This window comes from Dermacentor andersoni, chromosome 3 (assembly GCF_023375885.2).
Source record: "Dermacentor andersoni chromosome 3, qqDerAnde1_hic_scaffold, whole genome shotgun sequence".
Classification (NCBI taxonomy): domain Eukaryota; kingdom Metazoa; phylum Arthropoda; class Arachnida; order Ixodida; family Ixodidae; genus Dermacentor; species Dermacentor andersoni.
Window position 1 is genome coordinate 9,450,823 of NC_092816.1, and position 19,524 is coordinate 9,470,346.

The 19,524-nt window shown below is 43.6% G+C and overlaps 1 protein-coding gene and 1 non-coding gene across 2 annotated transcripts in view; one reads left to right on the forward strand and one right to left on the reverse strand.

The window, feature by feature from the left end:
- LOC126520594 (selenocysteine lyase-like) overlaps positions 1-19,524 on the reverse strand; it is a 114,891-nt gene that overhangs the window by 42,471 nt on the left and 52,896 nt on the right. The window contains exon 7 of the mRNA XM_050169388.3: positions 5,197-5,361. Coding sequence (XP_050025345.1) covers positions 5,197-5,361 — 165 coding nt within the window. The remainder of the gene's footprint in view (positions 1-5,196; positions 5,362-19,524) is intronic.
- Positions 99-171, forward strand: TRNAW-CCA (transfer RNA tryptophan (anticodon CCA)). Its single transcript has one exon. It is a non-coding gene; the product is annotated as a tRNA-Trp (tRNA).

A 19,524-nucleotide genomic window follows, 5' to 3' on the forward strand; every position in this document is an offset into this window, starting at 1 on the left:
ACGTCTGCCGCCAAGGTCTGCGAGTGGTGGCACAGGCTAACACTCCCAGGGTTCTACTAGGACACATAAATACCCAAGAAAGTGGATGGGGAAACAGCGCCGCGGTAGTTCAATTGGTAGAGCATCGCACGCCAAATGCGAAGGTTGTGGGTTCGGTTCCCACCTGCGGCAAGTTGTTTTTTCATCCACTATAATTTCCATTAATTTATCGTTTCATTATTTCATTTATTAAGCACAAGTAATTTCCCCTATGTTGTCCTTGGTGTCAGTGTTTGTTGGCTTCTTATGATATGACTAATGAAAATCGGGCCCCTCGGTTAACCCCCTTTCTTCTCGTTTGTAGTCATCGATACTAACACTTGGCACGGGATTGAACTCGTTTAATCTATACAGGCAGGTAGGGGCAGGATTGAGCATAGAGTGACAAAAAAAAAACTGAAATAAAATAATTGTTCAAGCAGCTTGCTTTTTCACCATCGTCAGGTAAAGTTACATTCTCAAGCGTTAAGGGTGGAATCACAACTTCATCTTTGCTGTTTGTTTTTACCAGTTTCCATAATTGTTTGGGACTCTCTTTGGTACATGACTCTAAAATTTAAAAAAAAACTGTTCTTTGCCACTGCACTTTTCGAGCTGATTAGACTGCTCAACTGTTTTAGATTGACAAGGATCAGAGGTTCTGCTGTGTTTGAGACGCTGGTATAAGTGCTTTCTTCTGCTTATAAGTGTTTTAATTTCAGTGGTAAACCACAGTTTTATTTAGCCTCTGCTTATAGGAAAGAACTTTGGATAGATTGTGTAATAAGCGTCGAGATCTTCTATTTCAATATCGCCCATAGCTCAGATACAGTAGCTGTAAGGTTAAGCATAGAGAAACTGTCAAAATGCTGTTCGAGTGCATGAATTATTTCGAAGTAGTTCCTTTTTTAAAAAAAAAAATAAACCTTTCTAGGCCTTGGAACTACTACATACGGTCTAGGACTTGACACTGACACATTCGTGGTCACTTATACAGGGTACGGTATATGAACAGAGTGAAGCAGACTAAGAAAATTTATGAACAAAAGATAAAGTTTGGAAGCAGTGTTTTCATGACAACGAGTAGGTAAATCAACTAACTGCAAACAGCCATGAGTAGTAATGAGACCAAAAAGTGCATTGCACAGTGATGACTGTGAAGAAAGCACAGGTAACTTATTTGACCATTGCACTACAGATAAATTGAAATCGCCACCTATTATGAAATAATCACTTGATATCTTGAATAAAATGGCAGAAAGCACATGAAAAGTTGAAGAACAATTATCATTGAGCAGATAATAAAATGACCCAATCGTGTAATGCTCATTTCCAAGAGCTATTTGACATCTGTTGTATTTATGTCTTGTATCACCAAAAGCAAACAAAAAGCTAGTAATAGTTTGTTTTACAAGTAAAAACACGCCTCATGCTCGTATTTCTGCCTTTTCGATAGCAGATGTACCCTGTGAGGAACACCTCTGAACTCTGAGGATAGTGCTGTCCAACCAAGATTCCGTCCAAATTACAATATCGGAATCCAGAGAGGACAAAAGAGCTTCAAGTGCGTCGTTTTTATTTTTCCCACTACGGTAGTTAATAAGTGTTTAACATAATCAGAACATGTATGTCATGGCAAAGGCTGACATTAGGCTGGGGAAAAACCCAGTCTCGTTTGATACTTACTTTTTTTTTTTTTTGACCCATAGAATCAGAAATGGTATCGTAAATGTAGCAACTTCCTTCAGTAAAGAGCTTGTCCAATCATAGTTTAAATTGTGAGTTCTGTTTTTTGGCGAAGTCAATGAGCCTTCAGTGAGTTTAACAAACTGAACAAGAGAAATCCTCGCAGACAGAAACACTGGCCTCCCTCAACTTGTTGCAAGCTGCTAAAATAGCTTCTCTGTCCTTAAACCAAGAGAAACATTATTATCGGGCGGTTCTTGTTCTGCTGAGAGGAATTGAGTCAGTGGGTGCAGAAGAGGGGGTCTAGCATATTTACTGGAAAAGTTTACCGGAAAAGACGGTCTAGTATGAAGTGCCAGGCAGACATCTGCACATACGAGTATGCCTTCATGTCATATCTCAGTTGCAGCCAATGACTAACTTTGAGATGGGCATTCCATTTAAGGATGAATTCTACTGAACTGCACACTATCAATGTACAGTTCCCAGCAATGACAAATTAAGACATGTCCAGCAGTGCTGGCTGGAAGTTTCATACAGCCTATTTACAAAAGTTGGCACTTCACAGCTGCTTCTCATCCATGCAGCCTTCAGGACATGTTTGGCTGCCCACAGGTGGTGGCTAAATCAGATGCAATAGTGAGCCTTCAATAGAATGCCGTCTTGCATTAAAGGTAATCATAAAAACAACACACTGCATAAGTGGAAATATAAGAGACCGTATAAGTGAAACCACAAGATTCTCCACAAGTGGAAAAATATCTATCACGAAAGGGATCAGACATGAAGACACAATCTCTCCAATGCTATTCAATGCATGCTTAGAAGTATTCAAGCTATTATACTTGGAAGGTTTAGGAGTGAGGATCCATGGCTAATACTCAACAACCTTGGGTTCGCAGATGACTGTCTTGTTCAGCAACACAGGGGACGAATTGCAACAAATAATTGAGAACCTTAACTGAGAAAGCGTAAGCATAAAGATGAAGATGAATATCCAGAAGACAAATGTAATGTTCAATAGCCTGGCAAGGAAACAAGAATTCATGATCACCAGTCAGCCTCTAGAGTCTGTGCAGGAGTACATTTATTAAGGTCAATTACTCACAGGGGACCCTCATCCTAAGAAGGACATTTACAGAAGAATAAAAATGGGTTGGAGTGCATTCGGCAGGCATTACCAAATATGACTGGCGGCTTATCGCTACCCTTGAAAAAAAGAGCGTACAATTATTGCATTCTATCGGTACTGACATGTGAGGCAGAAACTTGGAGCTTAAAACAAAGAAACTCAAGAACATGTTACAGACCGTGCAAAGAGTGATGGAGCAAAAAACGTTAAGAGACAAGAAGAGAGCAGTGTGGATCAGAGAGCAAACGGGAGTAGCTGACATTCTAATTGACATTAAGTGAAAAAAATGGAGCTGGGCAGGCCACGTAATGCATAGGGCAGATAACCAGTGGTCAACTAGTAACAGAATAGATGCAAGGAAAGGGAAGCGCAGTCAAGGACAGTAGAGAATCTGGTGGTGTGATGAAATTAGAAAATTTGTAGGCCTAACTTGAAATCAGTTAGCGCAAGACACGGGTAACTGGAGATCGCTGGAAGAGGCCTTTGTTCTGCAGTGGATACTATAAAAATATTATGATGATTATTATTAGTGGAACCAGAAGCCATGGATCCACTGAAACCTAGAGATTCCAAATAATTTAGTCTTGTCATCACAATTGTAATTATCCTCATCATATTTTTACAGAGATCACAGCAGCATACACGTAAAAAAAAACGAACAAGCGAGATGCATGCAAGCGATGCATGCAAGCGGTCTCCAAAAATAATTCTAGCATCTGAGGCAAGCAATACAAATGCTTCTGCAGTACTGCTTTAATATGAACTGCATAGAATGATGCACATTGAATCTCCCAGTTACATAAGATATTTTGCACCTACCCATGCACCAAAGGAGGCCTCTGTCCATGAAGAACACCACAAAAATGGTAAAAGCTAATTGAAAACACATTCTACAGTGACAGTTTGACTCTATAACCAATAGCCCTGACTAGTGGTGTCACTCGGCTTCAAAGCCGAGGGAGGGAGAGAGAGGATGAGGGGGCCCTCCTTTCTCTCTCTTTCTATATATATATATATATATCTCTTTCTCATATTTTTTCTGCCATTCCCTCTTATTCCTTAACGTAGATTTTGTATAATGAATGTGAAATAATCTAAAAGGACAACGCTCCTACTTCTGACAGTATTTCAGGATTTATTTCTGTAAAAATAAAAAGTACAATACAGGGCCATTCGACATGTCACATTCCGTAAGCCTTCTAGAAATTGTGCCACTAGACACTGCGAACTCTGAGCCCACAGTTAGCAGCTACAACATTATATATTAAAATGGCATCAAGTAACCCATGCCCTGGGCGCAGATGTTCACGACATTCAGCTACAAGCTGCAGAGAAAACAAAGGCTCGAGTGGCAGAGCCGCTGCTCAGCGGCTACACCCAGAGCAGTCCGTCCTGCCTGCCATTGTCGTTAGGTGCGATTCTCTTGCTCTTGAATTTATCCTCATGCTTTGTGCTATCATATATGACACAAATTTGCATTAGGGATTGAACCAACCTTCAGTCTTTCTAGAGCCTAACATTTCTTTGTACGATTCTTTGCCAAATACATAGAAACACAGCACCCAGGGCACTGTGCTCCTGATACACTACAAGTCACCATATGTCAGAATGTATGGCCCTACCAAATCCAATTAAACATGAGGCACTGTACAAATATACTTAACCCTCTCACGCACCAATTCTGTTGATTGAAATTTTCCTTTCACTGCATTTCTTAGATCTTAAGAGTCATAAAAAGCATACAGCTGTAAAATATATTTAAAATTTTGCATTCTTTAGTGAGTTTAAAGAATGTGGCCTGCATGTGAAAACTCACTACTGAAACATCAGATATGAGAACATAAACCATTTTATGTCTAGCAGGCTTCAAAACTACCTATCCAGCCACTTGAATATTATGCCAGGTGCAAGACATTGTGAAAAAAATTAAAGAAGTTAACCTGCTACATACAACAGCATACTGACACTGAGCAAGAACGCCCAACAGTTTTCCTTCTCACTTGTTTTACTCAAGAATATTGCACATGTTATCCAGCTTGCAGCACCATTCCAATCAGAAGCGTTTCAAGATTTATTACACATTTAAAATATCATTGATTTCATCAATGCTTTAGCAGTTTGTGCACTATCTCAGTGTACACCATTGTGTACATAGTGCCTCAAAGGTTAAGCTTAGATATTTCAATAAAATAAAAAAGTAGGCAACAAACATTGGCATGACAGCTTTCACAGCCTCAGGCATGAAACATTAAATTTTATGTTTGCTGCTTTCATATTTACAAAGCCCTTCGAAGTGGGATTCAATTTCCCTTCCAAATTTCTAGACATAGAAGTACAGGCAAAAGGTGGGTTACACCTACCTTATGCCCTGCAATGGTCAAATAGTCCACCTTCAGAACATCCACATTCACAGCCACTTTGCCAAGTGCTTGTGCAGCATCCGTGTGAAAAAGAACCTCCGGGAGGCTGTCTTTCTTTCTTTGCTGGTTGACATCTTTCAGAAGAGTCCCAATAGTCTCAACTGGCTAGAAATACAATGATGGCAGTAAAAGAAGCATCGTCACAGATAGCCAAGTAACAAAGCAGGAAGATTCTTTAGGCTGTCCATAGTTGATCACTACCTCCAGAGGTTAAAAGTGAAGAACAACAAGCAGATTCAAAGTGCATGTTTTCATTCAGTCTCCTTTCTATAATTTTACCAAAAAGTTGCAGTTTTGCCTGAAAGGCGAAGAACCGATTGCGATAGCAAATTAGTAGATAGCTAGTAGTATGGATAGTTATCAGCCGTATAAACTTTTAAACATTCACTTACTAACTAAATTAACAAGCATGATGTCACACGCACACAGGTAAACATGAACACATCTCACTCGATGAACGTGGAAACTTGCTGTCGAAACTTGGTGGAGTGAGGAGTCAGGGAAGCAGTGGCAAGCGAATTGACCTTCGTGCATTTCTTGCTTCAACGCGAATGAAACGTCAAAAGCACAGCGCATATGCAGCTACTGGCACTACGCGCACCCTGCCAATGTTGCAGATAACTTGGAAGATGAGGCCCGCATGGGCTCACACTTTGGCCACATTGCAGATCGCTTCCAAGATACGGCGCCCACACAGCCGTGCCGTAAGCAGCAGCCAGCGCAGAAAAATGCTCTCCTTCCTTCACCTCAACCCCGTGCATCACACACAATAGGAGGGGGCGTGCTTCCAGCCCTCCTTCCTCGCTCGCGTACGCGAGATTGAGCCATGTTTACTGGCTCACCCTCACACGCTTTCACTCACACATACAGCATACGGCGCACAGCAACGATTTTATCGCTCTGGGACTTTACACGGAACGTCATGGCGACGCAGATGTCAATGGCAGAAATGCGCCTGGAGTGCCCACATAATTGCCATTGCAATAAAATAAAATTCGAAGTTTGTAAATTCTCTCTCCCGACTAAAAACAATCTGTGCAAACCATGAGTAAAACGAGAATGAGGTAAAAGCAGAAGCCAATGTTTCGTCAAGTGGGCTTGTCTTTTTCAAGGCGACAAATGCTTTCCTCAATACAGTATATATAGGTAAGGTTCTTCTAAAGAGGAGAGGGGGTATGGGTGGGTGAGGCAGCGAATGAGGGCGTGTTAGCGGCGAGGGTGTAAAATTGAAAAGAGAGGTACGCTATTCAACATCTGTGGATAAATGTGCGGTAGTGCCGTGTGTCAGCCGGTTGACGTGTCACTGCACGTTCGTTTTTTCGTGTAAGGGGCCTACACGATGGGGGGGGGAGGGGGTTGACTGCCTTGCTGGAGGTCAGTGAAGTATCGTCTCTCTGCAAGAAAGAATGGAAGAAGCGGCAACAAATTTTGCTCGTGAGAATAAATAATAAAATGCAATAAATATTGAAACAAACAAAAAAAAAGAAAGGGAGGAAATAAAGGTAAAATGAAACACTCAGCAACCCAATGAAAAATAACCAAGTTCTGCTGCCTAGAGCTTGAAATTTAGCATGACAAATAGATTCTAAAGCTCCCTTTGACACATTTATGCCTATTGGTTGCAATATCTTGAACTTATAGATGAGGTATGATTCTCTGTATTTTTTGTCTCACGCAGAAGGGAAATTTGACTGTAGGATGTAGAGTTTAAGTTCATCAAAGTTGGTAAAATGCTCATCGACGGGTTTGAGAAGCTTTTTAGCCGAGTCCGTGCGATGTCCATTGAACCTGACGTTGATTGATTGTCCTGCTGTTTCACCGATATATTGTTTCTTACAGAAGGAACATTCAAGCGCATAAATCACATCGAAACTAGTGCAAGTAAGACTAGTTTTCACTTCGTGTGTACAACTAATCGTGGTGCTTTTAATTTTAATGTCACTTAGAAGGTGCCTGCAGGTTTTGCACCTGGGGCGACAACATGCTTCCATTGCGAGGGACTGATGCAGGCTGACTTCTGCATGCACTAACATGTCTTCAAAGTTTCTGTTGCGGTGATAGGTCACCCTCGGTACCACCAAGAACGCTTTTCTTAGACGCTCGTTACTTGGTAATATTGAGTGGTATTTTCGTAGGATGTTGTTTGTGTTTGAGAGGGCATTAGAATATTTTGTTATAAAGGCTGATGGTCTCTCAGATTCTGGTGTAGGTTGTTTCTTAGCTAATTCCAACTGCCTCTTCAATCTTTATGTGACGTCATAAGCTCTGTCATGAGGAACTTGTGGATAGTTTCTTTCTGCTACCGTTGCTTTAAGGTCATTTAGGTGGTGGATGTAATCGTCGTCTTCGCTGCAGATTCTTCTTATTCATTTCATTCGTCCAACAAAAATTCCTCGCTAGAAGTGTCGCGGGTGATGACTGTTGTATTTTAAATGTAGCTGGCTTCCAGTGAAGTGTTGTTCTGAGTTTTCCATTTTCTATGTAGACCATCGTGTTGAGGAAATTGATTTGACTAGGAGAGTGGCGAGCAGTAAATTTAATACTCGGGTGAAAGCGGTTGAAATGGATAATTAGGCTGGTTAATGCGGTTGTGCTGTGCTCCCATATTATGAATATGTAAAGCAGGTAGGCGTAGGGTTTCGTAACGCAGGTAGGTGTAGGGTTTTAATGGATATAATTTTATCAGGTTTACTTCAAGCTTTACCATGAAAATGTTGGCATACGTGGGAACGAATGGTGTTCCCCCCTTGCTAGTGCCAAAAGTTTGCAGGTAGTTAATAGAATAGAATTTGAAATAGTTGAGCGTGAGAGCTAACCTAAGAAATGACAGGCAAACTTCAGGAGTGTGCGCTTGGGGATTGACTGCAAGGGATTTCAATATGGTTTCAATTCCTTCACTCGTGGGTTTGTTAGTGTAATGGGCAGAAACACAAAAAGTGACTAGAACAGCACAGTCGGAAAGGATTTGGTTGGCGTCAATGCCGTCGATAATTCGAGGGGAGTGGGTCTTGTGTTGAACAAAAGATGGGAGGGTGGTGGGGATGTTTGACAGGTGGCGATTTAAGAACTTGCATAGTGACTAGGTAGGTGTGTTGTTATTGGACATTAAAGACCGACCTGGGATTTCTGCTATAAATATTTTTTCCACGATGAACTCTACATCCTACAGTCAAATTTCCATTCTGCATGAGACAGAAAATACAGAGAATCGTACCTCATCCATAAGTTCAAGACATTGCAACCAATAGGCATAAACGTTTTAAAGGGAGCTTTAGAATCTATTTGCTATGCTAAATTTCAAGCTATAGGCAACAAACAGCACTTGGTTATTTTCATTGGGTTGCTGAGTGTTTCGTTTTTTCTTTTCCTTCCTCCCTTTATTTTTTGTTTATTTATATATTTATTCCATTTCATCTTTTTTTTTTCCCATGACCACCATATTCTGCCACTTCTTTTATTCTCTCTTGCAGAAAGACTAAAGTTCACTGACCTCCAGCAGAGCCGTCAATCCACCCTCCTCCCGTCGGTTTCCGGTATTCCATAAGCATAATATAGTTAATCCAATGTAACTCAGTATTGATGTTTTACTGTCCCCCTAAAGGGGCCATGAAACACTTTTCTAACTAATCTCAGAATGACATCACTATTGCACCACCTCAAGAATTTCCTGCAGCACAAGCTTTTTCTAATTATTCAAGCAAAAACAAAGTTAGACGTAGCTGTCGGACCGAGAAGCAACCGTTCTTCTCCTTTCATTTCCACTAGTGTGCTAGAAACTCCCCAGGGGACATAGCTATGGGGCGCAAGGGAGCAATGCCTTGTCGGCCCTGACCAAAGGTTGGGCATCTCGGTGGCAACACAGCTTGTTGCGGCACGCCGTGGCGGCTACGATATCTGCGCTAGGCTTTTCATCTTGGAGGCCACGTGCAGCGGACATGGCAACACGCAAGTGTCATGTGTATGCCGACAGTGCAAAAAATGAAATGGTCTTTCTGTATTTTTGAGATCGCAGACATATATATATAGCAAAGAAGCAATAATTGTATTACTCAGAATGTTCTCACAATCACAAAGTCAGCCAATAGCTGTTGTGGGTTTAGCTGCTTGCGATGACGCTACATGATGACATTGTTGGGGTGAGAGCAAGAGCTTTTTCACTGCTTTTACGCTGAGATTGTAAATTTCCAGCTGCATGCAGTGCTATAATATTTGGCTGACATGTTCACAGGAGCCTCGTTAACAGATCAGCAACGTTTTCTTACCAAGTTCAAGAGGTGTTTCAGGGTACCTTTAATCCGTGCTGCAAGGTTCACAGTTAACCACAAAAATGTGTTCTAAGCTTCTAATTTTAAAAATAAGCTTTACCGCAATATGCCACTTAAGTCTATCTACTAGAAGGGCTTTGAAATGATTTTGACAACTGGACACAGGTATACTCTTTCATTAGGCAAAGTCATCATTAATTGAAAGAAGGAACAACATTAAAGGGACTGACAACCAATTTTCATGGTACCCATTTTTTTTAGTGCAATGGAAAGTTTACCAGTCAGAGTGTCTAATCATGAAGTGGTAGCGCAGAAAACACCATGGAACATTTTTTGTCAAAATCTTTTGATCTGCAGTGAGGATGAAGTTGTTCACTGGAAGCATACTGAAAACAGGTCAGCGTGATAGTGATTATACGCTGGCATTGGCGGGAGATAGACGACAAGTGCAGCCATAACTGTGAGAAAGTATTTCGCTTATCAAGCTCATGTTCCTGCAACTCATGTTTTCTGAAGCGTTAAATTATTTCTACAATAATAGCTATTAATTTTTATGGTTCCCTATTTAGCTCCTTTCGTAATTAACCAGCCAAGAGTGTTTTTTGACCAAGCCAAGTGAAAGTTCTTGAAAGCAAAACAATGCTTTTACACGTCATATGCAGTTCAGTGTGTTGCCGTAGCCACCTGTGCTCTAAGAGTAGAACCTCGTTGATACATTCCCGTTTCGTATGTTTTCCGGGTGCCAACGTTCGCAATTGATAACACAAAAAATTATAACAAAATAGTTCCGCTCATTTTTTACCGGTTCATGCGTACCTGGAAAACATGATTTTTTGCAAACGTTTAGTATGTTGCCAAACTGCGGCTGTATGATACGTTTTCTGGCTGCTAGATCCCAAGTAAACAAGAAAATGCGCGAGGCGTACGCAATCGAGAACAGTAAATAGCTGCCCGCCGTGGCAGCTTCGTCGCAATACTCGCCCGCCCGTCTCGTGTGAAAGCGCCGGCGCGCACTCAGCTTCTCATTTCGGTATCAGCGAATCTTCTCCGGGGTCATTCCCAACACCTACCCCATAATTTGATTGGATACAAACATCACTTATCTACTCAAGACGTTCTGCTGCAGCGACATGAAGAAATCACGAAGGAAACAAGCAGCGCTCAGCTTAAAACTATTCTTGCTGTCAACCTCAAGAAAGCTTTTGACTATGTTAACCACGATGCTATGCTGCAAGAGCTCGAAGCTACTGGCTGTGGAACCAAGCTTTATAACTATATCAGGGACTGCTTACGGAATCGCACGTACAAGCTACGAGTAGGCGACATCACCTCACAACAGTATCCCCATCCACAGAGAGGTATACTGCAGGGTTCCGTGATCTCGCCACACTCTTTAATCTTGCCATGCCATGTGCGTAGTCCATAGGGCGCTACGAGACAACCCCGACATCAAATATGCAATCTATGCAGATGATATCACCATCTGGATCAACACGGGCTTCACCAGGCCATATCCAAGAAACTCTCCAACAGGTTATGAACAAGGTGCATGAGGCTGCTCAAACTATTGGCCTTAGATGCGCGCCGGAAAAACTTGAGTTGCTACTGGTCCATCACAAAAGATGGAGACCGCCTACCATACAAATTGTAAACAAAGGCATGCTGATTTCCCAACCAAAATGTATTAAGATACTCGGTCTCCATATCCAGAAAGATGGAGGTCCCGCTGCGACAGTGCATCACCTGCTCAGGCAAGAACAGGTGCTGCACATGATGCGTAGTGTCTCTAAGCGAGCAAATGGATTGAAAGAGGCGGATATGCTTCAACTAAGAAATACACTAATTATGTTGCACCTGCACTATCACCTGCCCTATACCAATCTCAGTCAGCAAGATATCAATCGCCTTGATGCGCTCATCCGCAGGGCGACAAAGCTGGCCATCGGCATCCCGTTTAGTGACAGAACTAAGCTCCTCCTTGACATCGGTTGCCATAACACGGTGGCGGAACTGGTCAGTATTCGTCGTCGCCAAGAACTGCGTTTGCAGCGCACGTGTCAAGGCACGCACATCCTCCATAGCATCGGTCATCATCCAGAAGCTGCGCCCCTTGTGAACACGCGCCCGCTACCCCTGAAACAACGCGAACTCCTAACTATAGCTCCACTGCCACGCCACATGAATCCAGAACGAGGCAAGCAGAGGCAACGACAGCGAGTTGCCTACTTCAACAGGTACACGGCAAGACACCCTGAGGGTATATACTTCTAGGCTGGTGCTAGCGTTGGTGCACGGGGCTCCGCTATAGCAGTCGTGAATAACGACCTCCAAACTGTACATGCGGAGTTACTCCCAGAGACAGATCCGACCTTAGCGGAACTGACAGCCATCGCAACCGCAATCAAACACATGCCCCCTAGTAACTTAGCCTCCTCATGAATCATATTTACCGACTTCACGGCGGCTTGCAGGAAATTGTTGCACAACAATCTCCCGGCCCACATTTTGACATTTATTCAAGAGCCCTTTCAGGGTCCTTTGGAAATCATCTGGATACCTGGTCATGACGGGCTGCCGGGAAATGAAAGAGCTAATCAGCTCACTTGCGAGACTTTGAACCAGGCACCCTGCATTCCTCGACCAGCCCAGACGAATGGGGTGGGCTCCCCTGCGTCTGCGGCCATATCAAGAGGCAAGGCGCAAGTTCCCCAAGCTCAGCAAAGTGCTCACCGTAAACAGGGTGTACTGATTCATCAGGCCCAGACAAACACTCCCTACACCAGCGCAAATGCACCTCCTCTGCGGCCTCTTACCTGAAGATCCCCCACCCTGTTGATACATTGGCAAACACATCCCATATCCTCTGGTGCTGTGGACCACCCCCATCTCTCCTGCCTGTCCCTAGAAATCTTTCAACCTCATGCCGGGTGGCTGACAGAAGCAGCCAGTGCCAACGACCAACAGACAGTACCTTGCGGCGTTTATCAGTGCTGCACTGAAGAATGCCGCAAGCGAGGCTCTGCACTGAGGGCCTATCCACCACACCACCCAACATGAAAATAAAGTTTCTCTCTCTCTCTCTCTCTCTCTCTCTCTCTCTCTCTCTCTCTCTCTCTCTCTCTCTCTCTCTCTCTCTCTCTCTCTCTCTCTCTCTCTCTCTCTCTCTCTCTCTCTCCGGGGTCATCGCACGTGGCATTCACAGCTATCACCGCCAATCCTGTTGCGATAAGCATCTTTACCAGTGTTTCACAGCGCCTGGTGCCGTCGGAACCATAGCGCACGCTTTTAATTGGCGATAACCGAAACGCGAAGCCGTTCCCCGCAACAGGCTGTGATCGTATCCTTTTTCCAGCCACTAGATTCGATGTGAACATAAAAAGGGGCAAGGCGTGCACGATCGAGAACAATATATAGCTACCCGTCTCATGTGAAAACAACGGCGCGCACTCAGTTTCTCATTTCGGTACCAGCAAATCTTCTCAGAGGTCGTACGCCACATTCACAGTCATCACTGCCAAACCTATTGCGATAAGCGTCTTCACCTATCTGTTTTACAGCACGTGGTGCATAGTGCGTTGTGCCATTGGTAGCGTACTCCATGCTTTTAATAGGCAATGATCTAAATGCGCCGCCGTTCCCTGCTGCAGGCAGCGCGATGTGGGCATCACGTTTTGCTTCGGCAGCATCCAGCGTCACCCACCAGCTTGATTTCATTTCGGTTTCCCGTCGCCCTCTTAAAACACCACGCAATAGGAAAGCAACAAAATGGACCTTGGGCCGCCAGAGCACCACCAGCTCGACGTGTGCCAGTGTATCATGCCGTAACGATCCGCGTGACGCTTCACGTTAAGCCCAGACCACACGCACACTTGCGAGAGCGCGCCCCCGCATGTGCAGGCACTGCAACACGACTCGTTTCACCGCGATCTCGGTCTAATCTCCGTGAACAGCTCCTCTCTGTTAACGTGCGCTTGGGCTGCCTCGCATCGGCACGCCTGGCTACCCAGCTACGGCAGGGTACATTCAATTCTCATTGAAGCAGATTTATATCACACAAGAAAGCGCCTAATCTTTCCTTTTTGTGCTGATCTAATAGCTCTAAAGATACAACAATTACGTTTATAAATATCAAAGCATTTTGAAACACTGTCAATAACAAAGTACGAAGTGGCATCTTCTAAGGCATCTATAGTGAGCCCAGTGAGCACCCACATTCGCACGTCTTTGTGGCTGCAAACCACCATTCCTCACAAGGCGCAGCAGGTAAAAGGCGTGTAGATGCGGGCTTGCGCGTGTTCGCAAGCGTAGGTGTGGTCTGGGCTTTAAGTAGAGGTCCACAATAGTTGTCTCCAATATTTTTGTTGCTTCGGATCGTACGTTCTTCCGGTTAGTACGTTTTGTGTCGCGATTTTTCCAAAACGTATGCACAAGGTTCTACTGTATTGTAGTGCTGGCACCCATTTATGGCTCAACTAGTTGACAGCATCTCGTATCTCACAGGGAGACCACACAACTATGGATACTTACTAGCAAACTCGCACACGTAGAACAGCATGTGCACCGCCATGCATTGTGTAAAGCGTGTGCTGCTCCTTAGAGCGGACTTTCTTTACTTTGTAATACGCATAGAATAATGTGGAAGCATCTGATAATAAACAAACTGCAATTTTAAGCAATAAGTATGCTGTACTTAGCAGCCAACTTACATACAGATATCTCATATACTACATCTGGAGTATTAAGATATCACCACAAAGTCATGCCACTTATTGGTTTATGAGACTTTCTTTGCCAATTTAAAATTATAATTTCTACTTAAATTGTGAACAGCGTACTAGATTCTATCACTATCAATCATGGGAATTTCATTTCCATCAACGTCTCGCAAACACATTCTGGCTAGTTGTCAATCCCTTTAAGTGTGCCATGTAAAATTTTTGAATTGTAAGTGCAGTTCACAGGTTTCGCATCCCTGCCAATCAAAGAAATGTCTCTATGCACTTTATTGCAGCAGTGCCCATCCTACTTGCAATGGACGAGTGATTTCACTCGGGCAAGCAATCTCACTGGCTTCCTGTGAGGCGTCATCTGCAATATTTTCAACACTACACACTCTTAAACAAAAGTACACCCTTTGGGCCGTATCTTGCCACACAACAATAATCATCATCTGTCTTGCTTGCAGTTCCTTTCTTGAAAACACAGCGCTCACTACTTTCCTGTCGAGAATGCTCTGTCATGCTGATGACGCGCGTGCCGTTCATGACTTGGAAGTATCAGGCTCGCAGCATTAAAGAAAGTAAATGCGGACAAGACGGATGACGATTATTGTTGTGTGGCAAGATATACGACCCAAAGGGCGTAATTTCGCTTAAGAGTGCACTGCACAAGTAAATTTACCATGTTCATAGATAATGATTTGCTTGCCTGCAACAAAAAAAACAAAGGCTATAGATATTCATAATTTTTCAGAACAGTGGCACGCATCTGGCTGGTAATCTGGACCACCTTCTACAGCTACAGTGTGCATGCATACATTTGTGCATATGCACATGTGTAAGGAAGCAAGTGGAATAAAGAACTTGTTCAAAATGGTAGCCTCATTAAGGGGACACTGAAGGCAAATGTTAAGTCAAGCTAAGGTGATAGATTCATGCTCGAACGTCTAAGGCGTCAATATTATCGTGAACAGAGCTTTAGTTTTCAAAAAACAGAGGCAAATGTAGGACATAATTTGAGACTCCACCGGTACATCCTAGTACTATCCTGACATAGCAACTTGTTATAATTCTGTCCTTCATACTCACCCAATGATAATTAAAAGACTATTGCAATGGATTATAATGCTAGAGAAAATGCTGCTTGCTTACTTTTATTCGAATTTTAGAAAAACACTCACTGACGTTACCCTTGACAATGACATGGTGGGTGGTCAAAAGGCTGTTTTCGCTCGACTCTCTACCGCTCGCATGGTCAAGTTTTCATTGTTCCTGTATTACGTAGTGCAGTGCTTGTTTTTCTGGCTCACGAAGCTCATAATAAAGAGCCAATCACATGCACACGATATTCAAGCGACAAGCAATGCAATAGACGGATTTTGCCATACTGTTACGTCTCTCTGTGGGACAACTATATACATGATGGTCCTTCATGAAAGGGAACACGTGAGCATGTGGCCTGTGTTCCGCGGAGGCTGCTTAGAGCACCAGCAAGTGGCAGCAAGGAGAAGAACATTCATTTGTGGCATCATCTTCTGGCGGCAAGAATAACCTGTCATGGTCAATAGGCAAGCTCCTGCTAGAACGAGCGGGGCCTGCAGCACAGCGGTCTCCTGCTAGCAAACCGTGCTGGGTACGCAAGCGTGCCTTTGGAAGTACATGGAAGTGCCAACATACGCCCGACGGTTATTAGGTGCTCCCAGTGCATATTAATGCGTATGCATTCCAAGGCTAGTTCACTCGGAACTCTGTCCATCTGTCCGTCCCTCTGTAACGCACGACACTATGCACTTATGCATAGGTATATGCGAGGTCTTATGGAGGTATATATAATATTGCCTTTGACTATGTACAACTACTGAGGTTTATGATTAGGACTATATATAGAAAGTACTGAAGAGGTATAAGAGTAATTAAGGTTAATGAAGATTAACAATGGATGGTCAAATGAGAGTAGGGGGTAAAAGAAACCTGCTTCAAGCACCTTTTAGATGATATGAACTCCAAGTCTAATCAAAGGCAAGCAGTTGAGAAGGTTCCCCACGAGGCAAGGCAATCGGAAACCGAAGATGCTATTGCAGATCGGCTGGCAAGGAGATATCTTCAGGTCGAGAACGCCAGTCCAATCGACTACCCTGCATACAAGGGCGAGCGAAATCCAAAGCTTGACGAGCCATTCAGCACTAATGAAGTTAAGGCGGTACTGCACAGTCTAAATGGCAAGTCTGCCCCTGTTCCAGATGGAATCTCTAATAGAGCTCTAAAGAACCTGGGCGATGACTCCATTGAGCACCTCACTGAAGAGATTAATCGGGTCTGGGAGCGGGGATTGCTGCCGAAAACCTTGAAGGTCGGCACCAGTTGTCCTCATTCCAAAACCAGGAAAGCACCTGGGCCTTGCAAATCTTCAGCCCATCTCTCTCACGTCCTGTGTGGGTAAGGTGGCGAAGCTCGTCATTCACAACCGTATTTCAGAACACGTGGAGAACAATTTATTCCCATTCAACATGATTGTATTTCGTCCGGCTTTGTCCACACATGATGCGATGAAGCTCATAAAATGAAAAGTCATTGACAACGCAACCAGAGATGTCAGGGCTATCCTGGGTTTAGATCTGGAGAAGGCTTTTGACAATGTGTCTCACGTTCACATTCTGAATGCCATATTGGAGCTCAATCTGCGTGCTGCCTTTCATAGCTATATGAGCTCTTTTCTCAAGGAGAGGCAGGCGACACTCAAGATTGGTGATCTAAAGACAGAGGCATTCGAGCTTGGACCTAGGGGCACGCCGCAAGGGGCGGTGGTATCTCCACTTCTCTTCAACATAGCAATGAGAGGTCTCTCAGAATAGCTCTCTGCCCATTGGTGGGGTCAGTCAACCGCTTTATGCAGATGATATAACCATCTGGTGCACCAAAGGAAATGAAGGGGAGGTTGAAACAGGCCTCCAGATGGCACTAGATGAGGTCAAATCATATCTGGAAAATACGGGACTGAGATGCTCGCCTAGCAAATCCGAGTTACTCCATTACGGGCCAATCAGAAAGGGCCCCAAGCCCAAGGGTTGGAAGCCACTCTCGGACGTTGATATCAATCTAGTTACACATGATGGAAGCCTCATTCCCAGAGTCAACACTATCCATCTACTAGGTATAGTTATTGAATCAAATGGGTCCAACAACCTCATATTGGCTAGAATCCCCACAAAACCGGAAAATGTAATTAGGCTCATCAACAGAATCTCTAACAGAAGGGGAGGCTTGAAAGAATACAATCTGCACAGGCTTTTCCACGCCTTCCTTATGAGCCATATCATTTATGCAGCAGCTATGCAAAATTGGCACACTTCTGAGAAAAATAAGTTGAACATCCTTATTCGGAAAAGCATCTAAAGGGTACTCAGCATCACCATGGCCGCCAGTACAGAACGCCTCTATCAACTGGGAGCACACAATTCATTGGAGGAGATTATTGAGGCGCAGGAATCGGCCCAACTGGCTCAGCTGTCCTGCTCTTCGGCAGGGAGAAGAATTCGGGCCATCCTGGGACTTAACCCAGTACTTGCTGAAGAGAGAAGGCATCGAATCACTGACGAGCAAAGAGAAAGCATTTACGTTGCACCAATCCCTCGCAATGTACACCCGCAGCACAATGGGGGAAGGCGTAGGGCCAGGGCAATCGCAATCCTGAAGAAGATCAAGGACAAACCCCAATCGGTCTGCTTTGTGGATACGGCGCAATATGGCCACTCATCTCACTTTGCCATAGTGGCAATAGATCACAGAGGCCATGCTGTTTCGGCAGCCTCGGTGGCTGGGACCACTTCTTCTAAAGCGGAGCAGGTTGCTGTTGCTTTGGCTCTTTTGGGCGACAACAGAATACAAATATACACAGACTCTAGGTTGGCAGTCAGGGCGTTTGCCTCGTGCACCATTGCGAAAGAAGCCCACAGTAGTCTTAGGAACAGGGCAAACACTCCACACACGATTACTTGGTTTTCCGCACACTTGGGCCTAAATCTGAACTCGCTCACCAATCTCAATGACATTGCCCACTCCCAGGCGCGAGTACTAACTATCCGCGTGGGAGGAGGAGCCTTGTCACAGTCCAATGTCCTAGAGTTCCGGGACACTCTATTCACCTTTATTGAATTCACAAAATATTTCTATCTGGAGAGAAGAATCTTTCCTTTACCATAAAAAGTTCCACATTTCCTCCACATAAAAAGATCACAAGACCTCAAGCTATAACCCTTAGGATGCTTCAGACTAGCTCTTATCCTAGTCTGGCCTTCATGCACTGTTTATTCCCGGACATCTTTAGCTCACAGTGTCCTAGCTGCAGGGGGACATGCAATTTAGAACACATGCTCTGGCGGTGTCCCTCATCACGAGAGGATAAGGACATCACTGAACAGAAGTATAACTTGGCCATCAAGAGCTCAGAATACCATTGTCAGCTTTGGGCTGTTCAGAGAGCCTGTGATGCGGCAGTTAAGTTAGGCCTAACTGTCACCACGTGGGAGCGACCCGCAGTGTTTAATAAAGTTCCTTTCAATAAAGTTCTTCATATCCGTATAAAGACTAATAAGATTAATGACGATAAAATTAGTTGAGCAAAACAATAATTGAGAGTAATTAAAAACAGTGAGGCTAATTAAAATTAGCATGTGTTAGTTTATTAAATTAAACAACAGTAATTAAGGTTAAATTATTGGAGCCTAACCAAGAACAATTAAGGACACATGAGGTTAGCTTGAACTAGTTAAGTATCCTTAATTATTAGTTGATTAATTATACAAACATCTCCATCATATCCTTAATTAAGCCAAATTATGTAATTGATCAGACTTCATTATAAATATAAGTAAATCTGATTAGCAAATTTATTAGGTTTAATTATCTAAGCCAAAGTTTGACCCGAGTGCATAGCTCTCTCCTAAACTGCTCCGAATCAGGTGACGTTTATTCATGCTATGCAGTTAAGTGGGGAGCCAGAGCTGCATACTGCAAAAAAGTATGCAAGAACACTCAATTAGGGTTGTCTAGGAATACATACGAGTAAAGCATGCTCCAAATTTCAGTTGGCCTACCCCCAAATTTGAAGTTGGCCCACCCTTCAATTTATGTTGGCCCACCCCCAAATTTCAAGTTCACCCACCCTAAATTTAAGTTGGCCCACCCCCAAATTTAAAGTTGGCCCAACTGTTGCTGATTCATTTTCTATGTAGCCGTAAGTGTCCCTATGGGTATTCGCTCCGACATTTCTTGTTGTTTTAATTGTT